Consider the following 16035-nt stretch of genomic DNA (forward strand, 5'->3'; position numbering starts at 1 on the left):
TTCACATTTTGAGTTACTTTGGGAATTGCTTTTTAATAACATGAGTAGGATTTTTCAAATATGTTCAGTTCTCTTGAGAGGGAATGTTTTGTCCTGCTACATGCTCAGACTTTGATGGTAATTCTACTATTTATTTATGTACCATTTCCCATGATAACACCTTGAATTGTTAAAAAAACCTGATAATAGATTTGTCTTAAACAGCAGTATTGGAGCCCAAATCCTATTTTCTCTTGCCATAAGCAGCTTTTCGTTTTGCTTCTTATTTATCACATGGTTCAAGATGTTTGAACCTATATTGCCTGTTCAGGAAGGATCACTAGCCAGCTCACGCCCTCTTTGAGAATATTCTATAAGGATGGCTTTAGTCAGACATGAACTAGAGCAGGACTTGCTGAGGATGTGAGATACAGATGAAGGAGTTCAGTATCCCAAGTCATGTGGAAAAGTTAGCAAAAAACCAGTGAGTACTGGTTTGAGCACATTGTCCCTGTCTTTCTGTAATCACTGCTGCTTCACTTGATAGAACATTTCATACTGCAGAGAAAGGCTTGTGTGATCAGCAGCAAATCACTCTCATGAAAGTTACTATGTCAACTCTGGCCCATTTCTTTCTAACTTGGCAGCAGTTTTTGAATACCCTGTTTACAGTTCTCTGGCAGGCAAGTGATTTTTTTTAAAAAAGGTTTATATCCCTTCCCTCTTTCTCCTTGCTCTTCTCTTTCACCAGTCTCTTACTGATTATTTCTAAAATATTTCTTTTTTTATCCTTAGACTGATGGAGATACTGATAGATACTAACAATAACATAATAATAATACATGCATTCATACACACATGAATCTCTGACTCATTTAAACATTGCTAGGTGCAGTTAACTCATGCAGTGATCCCCTTTGTAGTTCCCAAATGTCAGTTACAGTTTGGTTAATCAAAAGGTATTAGTGGTCTACGAAAAAATGTAATCTAGTCTGTTGAACTTCTTACAAATGTGATGCCACGTATTTCTGACTGAAGAATAAACCAGTTAGTTGCTGAGATTCTGCTCCTGATATTACATGGCTCTTCCTTCTGTGTCAGCTATGCTTTGTGTGATAAGTGGGCCTGTTTTCCCAAGACATACTTTCATTATACAAGAATATCTTAGGAAACAGAACAACAGCCTATTACTTCTTTATATTTGCACCAGTATTTCAATGGGTGATTTTCCTAGTGTCAGAGAGAATCAGCAAGTAAAAACTGGTATTTGGGAAAGTTCTTACCAGTTACACTTAGATCGACTTGAAAATTTACTGAGTTTTCATTGGCAGATTTTCAGCCTTTCATCATAGGTTAATTACACCCTAGAGTCAGTCTTATGCAACAGAACTACTTCCGCTCACTCAAAAAAACAACTGAAGAAGGTAATAGCATAAGTGAAATAAAGTGTCATTCTCAACTGCAATCAATACCAGAGAAAATTCAAAGATTATGATTCATTTTTCACAATTTACCTTCCTAAGCAATAAAAAGAGAAGAGAGAGTTAAATGAATTCTGGTTTTGATTTGTGGTACACCCTAGAGTTTTCATGTTTAGCAGGTAACAATCTTTCTGTCAAAACTGATTTTATGTTTTACTGCATTCCTACAAATGGAAGCTGAAATAAGACGCACTAAGATCCTGAAATTCCCAAGGAATGTTGAATAAAAGTGGGAAACCACTACTCCCCCTTAGTTTTCATTTCCAAACACTTGGCAAATTATGTACTTTTTCTTTCCTGACACTTTTTAAAATAAGTCTACCTGAAAATGTTGATCATCTGGGCTGAGATAAAATAGGCTACTCTGTAAAAATTGAAATTGTCATTTGCCCTGCTCAGTTAAAGAAAAAGCCAACCATTTGTCAGGTGAACATGAAGCATTGTCTCACTTTGGATCATAAGCCACTTTGCAACCAGTAATGAATTTTGCACAGGTCTTTGAATGAGGCAAAGAGCAAAGTTAAACAATGATTAGTGCACCAAAATGCTGATTCAGTCCTTACTCCTCAATGCCCTATCACTCAATACATGGAAGTGAGGAGAAGGAATCTCATGTAGTTATAGCACTACTTTGTTCTGTATTGGTGCTGAGTGATGAAGGAACTTGTTTCCCTGCTATATTACTTAACCTAATTGGAACTATGCTCTCAGCTATCTCATTACTTAATAATACCTAGAGATTTGGTACCTTCATCTTCAAACCCCGAGTAGTTAATTACTAGTTATATATTCAATATCCACTTTTTAAATTAAAGATCCATCTGCATTGCACACATAAAGTGCTTCATTTCTTTTCTTAAGCAATAGATTTCAAAACCAAAGGCAGAGTGCTTGAGTTTTTTATGCAGATATAGAGGATAAAAGTCCTAGACAGCATACATAAACAAACTCTGCTCTAGAATAGCCTGTACTGTGCCTGCTAGCCTTGCTGGATGAAAGGGGACAGATGGCTCATCCACCAGTGCCCTGTGAGCAAAATAGAATACAACTTTGTGGTGCAGAATTGTAGATTTTGTTGCTGGGGAAAAAGCTAAGGTGTAAGCATTTGTTTTGGTTTAGTTTTTAATTATATAGGCATAATGTCTGAAAACCAGAATATAGCAGGTTGTATGCTTCATACCAGGTCCTAAACCTGCTAGACAAAATAGCAGCCAAGTTAGTTATTCTGTATATATCACATCTGTAGTTGGACTAGTCTTTTTAGCAAGGTCAGTTTTATGCTCTCACTTGATACAGGCTTTTTCCCAGAGATGTGTATTTTTTAAATAAAACAGAAACTAATATTCATATCATCATTATTTTTATATGATAATATTCTTACAATAGACCTAGAATCTATATTATATCATAGCGTTAACATGTTCTGGTCTACAAATAAAACTACAAACGAAGATGCTGAGATTATTAAATTTGCTATCTGTTGTTCTTTTGGAGGAACATTTCAATGGCTTCTTTGCATAATATCACTTAGCACCATATAGCAAGATAAAAGAATAAAAACATTTATTCTAATATCATATCCTGTCTTCAAACAATGCTTAAACTCCAGTCTGATTTCATTTTTGCAAGCTGAATAACCTTCTGCCAAAATAAGAATTGAGACAGCATAAAAAACAGGTCAGAAAGTTTTCTAGACATCTCTCATTTTTTTAAAACTCTTGCCCTCATCTATTGTGACTTCAAAAGAGAACTGCTTGGGCAGCTGATGATAAAATCACCTAGCTGAAGGAACTATATGGTTCAAGTCTGCTTTCAGTCAGTAGCAGCCAAAAAAACCAGAAAGTAGTCTCCTGTATCCAGCTGCAAATATTGGCCACTAAAATTGTCCTGCACCTCACACTCTCCCACATGAGAATGCACAAGAATATTATGCACCAAGTAAATAGATTTCCAAAAGGCTTGAATGCCAAGCAGATACAACAGCTGCCATCACAATATTTTGCAGAGTTAAATTAACACGTTTCCTGAATTCATCATTTAGAAGCTGCTGCCTCTTTTAAATCTTTATGACATATTAAGTTTGGCCTTGGAGGGACTGAATAGCTGCTTGTTAAAGTTTGTTAGATAATTAGCAATCAGTAGTAATCCAAACAAGACTACTGAGAGTCAGCTCCAAAGGAAGAATTATTTCCCTTTGCATCCACACTGGCTGATTTGTCAATACAGCACATAACAACACATGTTGTTATAAATGTGTGCAAATATTGACCGGTAAGGCTTTTTATATTTCTTTGTGAGAAAAGGAGAAAGAATGAGTCTGTGTGTGGTATTTTTGTAGTATAGAATACATACTCCTCTGACATTGATGGATGATGTTTCTAGATAAGGTTCCAAAGCAAATGGTACTAAGGTTGTTAAAATGCTTTCCACAATTCATACTAGCAATAAATGATGGGTTTTCTGTCTTCTTTCTTGCCAGGCATGAAATGAGTCTCCACCTCACTGAGTCCAGTTGCTCATGTGTGACCATTTCTGTTGCTTTGTATGATGGAGGCTATAAAGAGTCATTCTGTGGCAGCTCTCCACAACAGAACTACTGCGCCAACCAAAAACACAAGATTGCCTGTTTGGATGGGGAGCTGTATCTTTCCAGCTCCTTTTCAAAATCATCAGGATGAGAATGTTGTCCTATTTATTATTCCTCTTACATGTTTTGTGAAAGTTCAGTGAGACTTGAGATTCATGCTTTGTGCTACATAGCAGTGGATGTTGCAGCAATGAGAAAGGGGTTTATGCATGAAAGTCATACCCTTTTCTTTCTGGTAGGAAATTCCATTCTAAAGAATGTTTTATTCCACTTCAGCTACAAAATTATGGTGCTGCCAAACGTTGTAGTCACAGGATAAAGCTCTATCCAACAAAAAAAAAAAAAAAAAAAAAAAAACAGAGAGAAGCAGTATCTCTTTGACCACCATTTCTTTCTTTCAAGCTGTTAATCATGTACTTTGTATTGTTGCCATATGTAGTAGGCAAATGTCAGAGCAAGCTCCTGACAGACCAGAGCAGTCTAGCATATGTGTATGGCACATATCCATGTATATATTTGCAAATTCTGGTTCAGAACTGAAAGGACTAAGAGATCTGTAAACTAAAACAAAATGGACTTTTAATCCACTTAACTTGTTAGGAAATTTTTAAAGAAAGATTTAATAAAGGAGCTGTGTTTCATCTTTATAATTATCTTATATTTGCAAATGCACAGCTGTGCAGTCTTGTGACATATTGGCACAGTGTATCCAAATATTTACTTCCATGTTTATAAAGTTTTACTTAAAACATACTTCACCTAAGACACTCAGGTAAAATGAGGGCACTTAAATATTTGGTTGCAGAATAATTTATTTGTAGACAGAATTAAGTGTCAATGTGATGCCAGGAATTAAGCATACAGGACAGTTTGTATTTGTAGGCAATTTATTTAATCTTTATGTATTCCACAAAATTTGTATATGCTGTGTCAAAGGCATGCAAAGACTCAGGGGGAATGAACTAGCCAGCAGCCTGTTGAACCATGCCAAATTTACTAGAAAATCCTAGTTTTAAGAATGCTTCAAAAGATATTTTCTCCTAATTTTCCTGCTGAATTACTGAGTTGGGCTTTACAGATGACAAAAGACAGAGAGTTATTGCTACTAATTAATTAAAACTACTCAGTTAATCTTTTTCATCTCCACTGTAAGAGACCAAGTCAGAAAAAAAAATCCCACTCTTAGATTAAGTAGAAAAAAATTCTACACTAGCATACTAAGATTTCTTTTGATAGGCTGTTTGCATAACATGACTCATGTTTCAAGCTAGTTTGAGGTAAGATGAACCATTTTTCATGTTAATTCAAAGGCTGAGCACATTATTGAGCAGTTCCACAAAGGGACATTATGTAAGAGTCCCAGAGCAGTACATAGGCTCAGACCCAGTGTTTGTCTGGTATTCCATGTCATCTGCCAGCCAGATAACTAAAAGTAAGAGGAGGAAAGCATACATAGCATTTTTTACTAAAACTGTCTCGTTTAATGACTCTTTTCAGCTCAGAGAATTTTCTGAGGCCACTATGACTTAGGAACCACATTTAGTACAACCAGGAAGGATCTTTTCCATTTGGCATTTGCATTCATTCTTTCAAAAAAAGAAAGCAAATGTATTTTTAGTTTTAAAGAGAGGATGAAACAAAGTGGCAGAACATGATTATTTGCAACCTCTCATGTCTGGGATACCTGGATTCGATCTCCTCTCTACCACTTTTCCCCAGCAAGCAAGTCACAGCTACAAGCTTTTTTAGGATACCCCCATGATGAGGCAATGTGACCACTGTACTGCTTAAGAGTGAGAAAGAAATAAATAAAGAAAGGAAGAAAGCGTGATGGTGAAAAACACTACTGTTTGGTATGGCAAGTTGAGAATCAGCAAGCCTGTGTTCCGTTCCAGCTCCAGCAACTGATTCATGATGTCTTGTTACTATGTTTCAAAGTACAACTCCCACCACTGCCTCCTGCAGACAATTTGTAAAAAAGCAGAATCTGCTTATGTACAGTTTGTGTAGGATTCGATCCACCAGGCATGCTCAGGCAACTGCATCAAGCCCTGCAGATCAGACAGGCAATGGAACCCCTACTTTATGGTTCCCATAGGACACAAGTAGGAGGTAACTGTCATGTCCTGTCAATACTGCTATGCTGAGGCACAGGGCCAAGGCAGAGCATTAGTCAAATTTTCATTAATGAGAGGCTTTTGCTGCTTTTGAGGCAAGGTGACACCAAAAAGAGGCTTGGATGATCTCAGTTTTGGAGCTTCATGTCTAAATCCTTCTTCAGAGGCCTACGGGTTTTTTGAATCTATACCTAAAGCCTAGTACTATATATTCTGTATGTGCATATTCACTACAGTATTACCACAGCTTCATTGCTATGCCCTTTCCCATTCAAGGGGCAAGGCCAGTGTCTCAAGAACACTGATCTCATTTATAGTTCTTTTAAACAGATCAAGACTCATCAGAGCAAGAATAATTTTGAGGTCATGAAGTACACTGGAAGCTTGGACAGATGTCCGGTACTTGCTGATCAGACTACCAGCATAAAAGCCTATCAATTTTTTTTCTTCAGTTACAGATTCAATCTCAAAGAAGTGATAAATGTAACCACAGTTTTGTTGGTAAGCTTTCCAATGTTGAGTGTATTGAAAGATCAAGACATCCTATACCTACATTTTTAAAAATGAGAAATCAAAGTCTTTTTTAACTCGAAGCTTGTATATATCATTTTCAGAGGTTTAGATAAAGTCTATTTACTGATCATTTCAAGTCTATGTCAAATAGGTACTTCAAGTCCAGCAGAAGCAAATCCTCAAATGCCATGAAGAGTCTAATAATAGACTTGTCTGATCTCAGTGCTTTACAGCTGATTTCTACAAGAACATGAGAACAATAAAAACCAATACCCAGGCTCCAGTTAAAAGCTATCAGAACTGAACATCTTTTTTAATTCAGTGTGTCTGTTCAGACGTCAGCCCTGGAAACCACTTGTTACAACTGTGAATTGATCAACGGCATTAGCTCAGTCACAGTCCCATGCGATGTGGTCACAGATCAAAGCCCTTTTGAAGGTACAAAAGAAGTGGTGAAGGGATGCTATGCCCATTACAGTAATGATCCAGTTGTCCTAACACTGAATTTTCACAATCACTTGATCCTCTGTGTCTTTACAATTTTTCCTGTTCTCCAGTGGCTTTCAGCACAATTTTCAATAACTAATTTTCCAGACTTCCTAACACTAGGAATATACACTGGAAGTTTGTATCTCAGATACCTACAGCTTGCTGGGATTTATCTCCATCCATAAAAAGGTCATTACTGCAAAAAATTGCTCTGTACAAGAAATCCAGCACAGTTTTTTTCTTTTGCAAGCTATGCCTATTTGGGAGTCATGAAGTAGTTTCTATGGATCACAATATGAAAGTTCAGGAGACATTTTGCAATCTTTGCCCAGACCCAGCAGAGGTCTATGAGTTCAAAGTGTCCAGTGATGTTGAAGTGTCAGCACTGATTGGCTGACAAAGTGAGGAGGACAATATCACAACTTCTCCCATGAAAGTGCAGATTTCTCTTTCTCATCTCCCCAGATTTTTGGGGATTGTAGTGATATATGCTCCAGAGGAGTGGTATACAACATGCCACCCATCCTAAAATCTTTGCTTGTATTATCGTACACAAAACTTTCCTTAACAATTTCCAGTATCTGCATTCTTTGGAAGAGAGTTAGTTTTGCTGTAGTCTTTCAATTTATTTTGTCTGTGTTATTAGCTAGCCCTATCAGTTTGTAAGCTCTCCATGTCCTGCTGTGTATTAACTTTTCCAGGTGTGAGAGACTGAAATTGGTTAATGGCTCAAACACCAGGTCTCCTATGAGTAAAGAAAGATGAAAGTGAACTTGACAACCCCAAAAGCTCTCCCCTTAACCAACTTCCATCTGATTCTTTATTGTTTTGCATCTTTCTCTCTAAACATTAATAAGCTCATTCTTTAACAGGCTGAATAATGACTTACCATTCTCAACTGTAAATGTCAGCTCTGCCCGAGAAACTGTGCTGGGAAACATTGTAACGATCAAGTACATTGTGTCTGACTCTTGGCCCATGTCCTCTGACGCAGGCTCACAAAGGCACTCATCAGGTTTGTTAACCAAGCCTGCCCTTGCACAATAGACGTCAGTGGGCCCTGCCTGAGAATGAGTTCTGTGGCTAATTTAGCAGAACATGACCTTTCAGAGGAGACTGGAAGACCAGTGGAGTGTGTAAGTATGGACACAGAGGAAAATACCCTTGCTGAAGCAGTGAAAATGAGGGGACACCCATGTAAAATCTTTGGCTGAGCTCCATTACGCTGTACGTTGGGATGGAAACCTAGTCTGGCATGAAATGATCATTTTACTACCTTGTAATATATCAGGCAATCCAAGGATTTTTGTTCATTGTCACATGGAAACCATCATAGAGATCGTCTAGTCATAAAAATTGGTCATGAAGAGAATTATATTTATTTCAAGGGGAAAAAATATTTCTGTACTACTTTCTATAGGGAAATATAGGAAATAATCATCAATTTGCATTTAAGCAGTATTCTAATATCAGAAAGCAAAATTTCTGGTAATGTACTGAAATAAAACCACAGTTACTTTGGATATGCAGAGAAGGGGCTTATGCTTCTGGCACAATTGGCAAGTCACGTCCCCAGCTCCAGAGCTGGTGACACTGTCAATTTTACTGTTTCAGAAGGAGAAAATGTCACTTACACCAAGGAAGTGCACAAACACGGAGACTGGGAGCTCTAGCTCCTTCCTGTTTTTCAGGCTTTTCAGTAATGTCTGTTTCTCACAAATAAAATGTTCCTGACTGATGCCTGTGTTGTCAGCACTGTGGAAGGTCACACCCCAGGTCCAGGTTAGGTGCTAGCAGTGGCCAGGTGACACACGTGACTGTCCCTACCCTTCACAAATGACCACTGATTAACTCCCTCCCACCTTTCCCACCCCAGGTGGTTGCTATGTCAACACCCATCACCCTCACCACCACCCACCTCAGGATGTGGTTGCTATGTCAACGGTCTCCTTGTGGCATCCACCCCAGGAAGGGAAAGGCTGGAGGGGTTTCCATGGAAACCATGTTGTCCTGAAGCATCAATAGAGCTGGTCCCTACCCCACCTTTCTTCCCCCAGAAAGTTGAGCCATGATGTTGTGACAACACCCAGACATGTCCTGCTCTGCCCCACATTGTATCCCCGTGGCTGTGCTAGACCCACCTGCCCACAGCTGCTCCCACCTGCCCAGCAGCAGCTTCCCCAGCTGTGCAGGGATGACCTAATGGGAGACCTTTCACTGTTACACCACTGGAGCACCTCTTGTCTGGGGTACAGGCAGTCCTCAGACAAACTAATGTCAGGGACTTAGCTTCACTTCCCAGGGAACCGTGAAAATGGGAAGTCATAGCTTGTGCTCAGTGCATGACTGTGGGAAGGCGTAGCAGAGGATGCAAACCTACTTGGCAGCACGTACACATTCTCAGACTGGGCTTGTATCAAATAGCAACAACAACCAAACCCACCATTTCATCTAGAAATATTTCCTGTATTACATCACTCTCTTAAAATTGAAAAAAGCTCCAGAAGGTGTGATTATTTTTTTTTCAGCTGAGTTTGTTGTGGGAAGAGAGTCTGAACCAATTCTGTAGGAAGGCTGTAGTAAGAAAATGTGGAAAAAGAATTCAAAAACCCAAATATTTCATCGAACACTAAAATACGCAAGAGTACTTTTAGCATGGGTATTTGAACAGAAAAAATCAATTGTCTTGATGGCACAACATAACAAAGCACAGTTAATGAACACCTCCTTATCCCTAGAATATCTGAGCAAAGTGACTTGTTTAAAGGATGTCTTCCCTATCCCAGGGATGATATAGGGATTTGAGGAAGTACCATAGTAGAGCAGTGTGCAGATATAGTTTGAAAGTCAGAAAGTTCACACTGCAAAGATAATTTAACTTTTCCCCTTTCTTCTGCAGTAAAATACTATAAATTAAAAAAAATCTTAGCACCTTTTAAACCATTCATTATTTTACAGGTTTTAATTATGCACTTCTGTGGTAGACTTGTATACATCTTATTTTCTGAATTTAGAAGAAGGATATGCCTCCTTTCAAGCAATACTTGCTTCTTGCAAACACCTCATGGAAATAGCAGTGGTCTTAGCTGTAACTCTGCTAGGAATATAGGAAACTTTACAATCAAGTTACATTGATTTCAGTCCATGGGCTTTTCCTGAAGAACTTCCAATCTAAAACTAGTGATAGAAAGAGCAAGGTGGCAGGGACATGGATTAAGATACTTGTGTCTTCAAATGGGTCTATTTAATTAGCTGATTCAAATTTCTAAACTTGGTGTCACTGATTAGCAAATGCTTTTAGGCCCAGGGAATAAGGCTAGTGAGGTAAAACAGTGTACCATCCAGACATGCCTTAGTTAAAACTTCCTAATTCATATCTACTTAGAAAAAGCGAGTTTGTTACAAATTTTGTCAGAGTAGGGAATTCAAGGACAAACTCTTCAATGAGTCCCTTGAAAGAAAGCAAACTACTTAAGTGCTCTGTGATGTTAGGCAAAAAAACAAAAATGAACCGGCAGTACATCTTTGAAACTTCACTTCCACAGGAACATTTGTGTTGACAAAAAAACTGTTATAATTTAGGTACAACACAGCAGATAAATTCATATCCAGAAGCAAGAGAATGTTAAACTATAGTAATTTATAAACATGTTATAAAATTACTTAGTTTTAAAGTAAAAAAGAACTTTTAATTTCAATACACAACTGTCATTAATATCAAATTCCCCATGATTTAAAACTCCATAAAACCTTTTCAAACCATGCCCTGAAGTCAATTATAAGATAATTTAAGTGAAGAGCATAATTTTGGGTTATAAGAACCTTCAGAAAGAGACTGGTAAAAGAGCTCTTTTGTGTAAATATTAATGACTGAAAGGCTTGAACAGTGTGTATAGATACTTCGTATATACAAGCTAAATATTTTAGAACTTTTCTCTTGATTTTTCTGAGGCCTGTGTTTCTCTGACTGAGGCATTAGTGTGGTATATGCTATTTCAGCTACAGATATTCTGCTCCTTCTACAAAATAGGTGGAAAACAGACATTAATACAAGAGACTAAGATTTCATTCTTCTGAAATTTTCATGTGGGAAAACCGTCATTGCTACCACCCTACACCTAATTTGATATACTTTGCAGATTAAACAGAATGGGATTTGCAAGTATACATATTTACATGTAGGGACAGTAGATAACATCATAAACTCATTAGAATTGATATCATATGAGTGGAAACATGACACAACCCTGTACAGTGGACCTGTAGAGATCTCCAGCAAAGCCCCAGTTAAATCCTCTGTTACATTTCTTTCCTGGTCCATACATGGGAAGCAGAACATACGTACTTCTACTCAGTAAATTTCAGGTCAATTTTGAAAGACAAAGTTCACAGTCAATTTGGAGGGTGAAGCTGTTTTATAGCAGAAAGACCAATGAGCCCCCCTTGTGCAAAAAACAGCAAGTGGATAGCAATGAGAATGAGGTAGAATATTGAGGAAACATAAATGAGAGCAGTTTCAAAAAAAGGAAGAATGGAGTTATAAGGGACACACAGAGGGCTTACAGCCAGCATAACTGCATTACCTACCTGAAATACTTTTGCCAAATTGTCAAAGAGGGCTTGACCAGCACTGACTTTATGCTTGACTCCCCTGACTGTGCCATTTTTGCTGAGGATGTTGACTCGCTTTGTACCAAATCCTTTCTCTTTAGTGGCTCTGACTAAAATGAGCAAGTCATCCTGCTCATTCTCATTTTCATCACACTCAGACCCTATGTGTCCATTCTGCTGCCCGTCCACTTCGCTCAGTCGGCTGGTTTGGTCAGTCTCTGAGCTACTGGCATATTCAGAGTCCAGAGAGTCAGCAGCCTCCCCATCGGCGTACACCTCCTTCAGCACCCTCCCGCTGTGCGAGGATGCAACGCGGAATCGAACCTTCCTGGACAGCCTCTCGCTGTCTGCCTTCATCTCACTTTTAAACATTGCCTCTTCCATTGATATAAGCAGTTTGCATTGTTCCAGTGTGGTGCCCATTGCATTTGCCAGTTTGTCACACTTAACAACAATATCAGCACTCTTTTCTGTTGACAGGGGTTCTCATATTAAACTAAAGAGGGTTCCCAAGAAGCCACTGCTGTTCTGCAGTTAATAATGGATGCATTTGTGCTATGGTTACCTTTAAACTAAAACCCGTAAAGTGATATCGTTAATTAAATATTAAAAAGACATTGTGTACTTTTTAGCATTGAGGAAGAAAGCAAGAAAGGGAGAAATAATATTCATTGACTAAAATAAAAATTTGGAAGGGAAGGGAAGGGAAGGGAAGGGAAGGGAAGGGAAGGGAAGGGAAGGGAAGGGAAGGGAAGGGAAGGGAAGGGAAGGGAAGGGAAGGGAAGGGAAGGGAAGGGAAGGGAAGGGAAGGGAAGGGAAGGGAAGGGAAGGGAAGGGAAGGGAAGGGAAGGGAAGGGAAGGGAAGGGAAGGGAAGGGAAGGGAAGGGAAGGGAAGGGAAGGGAAGGGAAGGGAAGGGAAGGGAAGGGAAGGGAAGGGAAGGGAAGGGAAGGGAAGGGAAGGGAAGGGAAGGGAAGGGAAGGGAAGGGAAGGGAAGGGAAGGGAAGGGAAGGGAAAGGAAGGGAAGGGAAGGGAAGGGAAGGGAAGGGAAGGGAAGGGAAGGGAAGGGAAGGGAAGGGAAGGGAAGGGAAGGGAAGGGAAGGGAAGGGAAGGGAAGGGAAGGGAAGGGAAGGGAAGGGAAGGGAAGGGAAGGGAAGGGAAGGGAAGGGAAGGGAAGGGAAGGGAAGGGAAGGGACTTGGACAAGCTCCCCAGGGAAGTGGTCACAGCACCAAGCCTGATGGAGTTCAAGAAGCATTTGGACAATGTTCTCAGGCACATGGCATGATTTTTAAGGCTGTCCTGTGCAGGATCAGAAGCTGGACTTTGATGATCTTCGTTGGGTCCTTCTAACTGAGAGCATTCTATGATTCTGTGATAAACCAAATAACAGAAATTATACAAGTTTATATAAATGCAGTTTGTTTTGTAAGAAAGACAAAGAGTTTTTCACAAAATCTACAGAGTCAAAACTGTTTATATTTATGTACATTGCACCTGAGAGGAACATCACAAACTTCAGCACCTGAGTAAATGATCAGCACATTTCTTTCATCAGAACACTTCAATTCCCTAGTAGTCAGACCTCATTTACCAAAGTCTGCTTTTTATACCATCTTACAGACATTCAGAAGGGAGGTCTGACTTGATGGTTTTTGATGCGGGCCTTTTCACAGGCTGGCAGAGCAGTGGAGAAGTAATTAGTCACAATTTGTTGCACAGAATAACACAGTGTTATTAAATAAAACAGAGCCACAGCTAACAACACACAGCAACCACAGTGTATTTTCTGTGTTGTCAGTTACTCAAGGGACAGGGCAAGGGAATCTGAACAAGGAGGAGGAGAAAGCTAATTAGAGGCAACAATGATCAACAACAAGAAGTAGGGTAAGGTGGATTCATCCACAGGGGAAGCACATTGCCCTATCCCAGCAAATCACAAGTAGTGGTTGCCGCCTGTAGATGTAAAAGTAACAAACCCACACCTGAGGTTTCTGTATATGTGTAATGGACTGAATTTTGTTCATGTCTTAAACATTGTTGAAATTATAGAAAGACTGTTTGTCAAACTGCAAAGAAGCAAATGCCTGTCTGCAACCACCAAGGAATTCCCCCACCCCAGTGCCCCCTAACTGAAATTTAGACTGTGGCTGGGAACTTGAGATAAGACTATTGTCCAATCATCTCAGGTGTGAGGAGAAATAAACTAGGCCCAGGTGGTGGTGGAAGAGAAGGGTTTGGGGAGTGTGATGGTGAAATCTTTCCACACCAAACCAAAGAAATAACCAGCCTCTCCTTCCCAAAAGGCCGTGTATACATGGGACAATCATGTGAGAGGTAGCTGAGAAGAGTCATAAACCATCAAAGACCCCCAAAGTGCTCTCCTCACTCATTCCTGAGGCCTTCCACCACCAGAGGACTGCACATGATCCAACTGATGCAACAAATTCACAACCTGTCACAAGAGACTGGAAAGCTTCTGCCACATCAGGAGGAGGTGCCTGGGCATCTCCTGAACATATATTAATCCATTGGATTCTATGTTTTTTAGGAGTCTCACCACCAAGAAGACCAGAAGAAGCAGACCCACAGGATGCCACAGGGTCCCACAGTGGTGACATATTTTCTATTTAAATCTCTGTCACTTTATTTCTTCCCCAATTCCTTTTTCCTATTTCTTTCTATCTCTCTTTCTCTGCCTCACATTTACCATGAATAAAATCCATACTATTAACTTTGGCATCCGGTCATGTTTGCACCTTTATTCAGACAGAGCCATTTCTAATAATTTTAATAACCAGATCCTAATAATATATCTACTCAATATCATGTAGTAACCCCCAAGCTGGTCCTAAGTTTGCATGAGGATTCCCACTTACAGTGCTATTTCTGTATTTTCTTCATTTAAAGAAAAATGTAGCATCAAGAACTTATTCCCATTCTTACTTTCCTAAAAAACACACTCTCTACAGCTTCATTTTCTCTCTAGACTTATGAATACTGTGCTTCTTCCTTAAGCCTGTGACTCCCAGCAGGTGTGGGCATGAAATGAGTCCCTAAATTCTCAGCCAGTCCAGAATAGTAATGCTTGCAGTCCCGGGACATTGCAGAGCTTCAAGGATCTGAGACTTTCTGGCCAAGATTTTGGAAATGCAGGCTCAAATTTTTCAGCAATTAGGTGTGGGTTATTGTGACTTTATTTTGAATAAGAAGCATGAAAATACTGCTCTTCAGCCCAACTAAAATCACAGGGGTTTTGGCTGAACTCTAAATGTTTTTATTTTCTAAAATTTAAACATTTTATTATGATTTTATCATTTCATAATACTAGTGGTTGCCACACTTCTTTCTAAAATGAGACAATTCACTCTGTTAATAACTTCTATTATTAATGCAGAAAAAAGGGTGAAAATAATAATTTGCAAGAGTTAAAATGCATTGCTACTTATCTTTCAGAGAAGAGAAACATCTAGTACCAAAGTCTGTACTAGTATTAAATACAGACACGTTGTGAAATCCATTTAGGGGGGTGGGTCTTGAATCACACTGATTATGACATAGTCACTTGCCCACAGGAGTTTTGACATGAAATACAGTTAATTTACTAAAAAGTAACTTAGAATGAAGAACATTCTATAGCAAGATGAATATTTCCAAGTATCTTCTATGGAATTATCCAAACAGGGCTGCAAGATACCTGGAGAAATTACTTAGTCTATTACCTACCCCAAAGGTATCATAGTGCTACCATGATTATCTGAGTGATTTCCTCACGGAAACCTGCAGTAAATAACTATGTACATATTCTTTTTTAAATTTAATAATAAATCCAAGTGTTTTGCAATTAATTGCCACAGATTAAAAAATCTGAGCTTCTATAACACAAATATTCTGCACAATTTTATAACATTTTTATTTTCTCCAATTGATGCTATATATTCTTTAACATAGAAACCATTTTACTCCTATTACAAGCAATGGACAAACTGTAGTGCAAAGGATTTGATGTTACCTGAATGATTTTAAAAGATAATGTAGTACTGAAAAAATGCAGAATTAATCAGTACCACATTTCAAAAAGACTCTAAATACTGTTAGCATCTTGCTCTCTGTTAGTAGAAAATTAGCTCATCATTTATTTTCACGGTAATTCCATTATTCGCTGGGAAATATTTTTCTGTCTTTTTATGAGAAATGAGAAATTGTATGCACAATTTTCTCTGCAGAAAAATAATTAAGCTAAGTGGAACGTGCCCCTTGAC

The 16035-nt window shown here is 38.8% G+C and overlaps 1 protein-coding gene across 1 annotated transcript in view; it reads right to left on the bottom strand.

Annotated features, from left to right (window-relative positions):
* Window positions 1–12149, bottom strand: part of GRXCR1 (glutaredoxin and cysteine rich domain containing 1) — a 37309-nt gene extending 25160 nt beyond the window's left edge. The window contains exons 1-2 of the mRNA XM_071555204.1: window positions 11754–12149; window positions 10211–10213 (exon numbers count right to left, since the gene is read on the bottom strand). Of these exons, the coding sequence (XP_071411305.1) occupies window positions 10211–10213; window positions 11754–12149 (399 nt within the window). The remainder of the gene's footprint in view (window positions 1–10210; window positions 10214–11753) is intronic.
* Between the last annotated feature and the right edge of the window lie 3886 nt (window positions 12150–16035).

The sequence above is a fragment of the Pithys albifrons genome, chromosome 5, assembly GCF_047495875.1.
Source record: "Pithys albifrons albifrons isolate INPA30051 chromosome 5, PitAlb_v1, whole genome shotgun sequence".
Taxonomy (NCBI): Eukaryota; Metazoa; Chordata; class Aves; order Passeriformes; family Thamnophilidae; genus Pithys; species Pithys albifrons.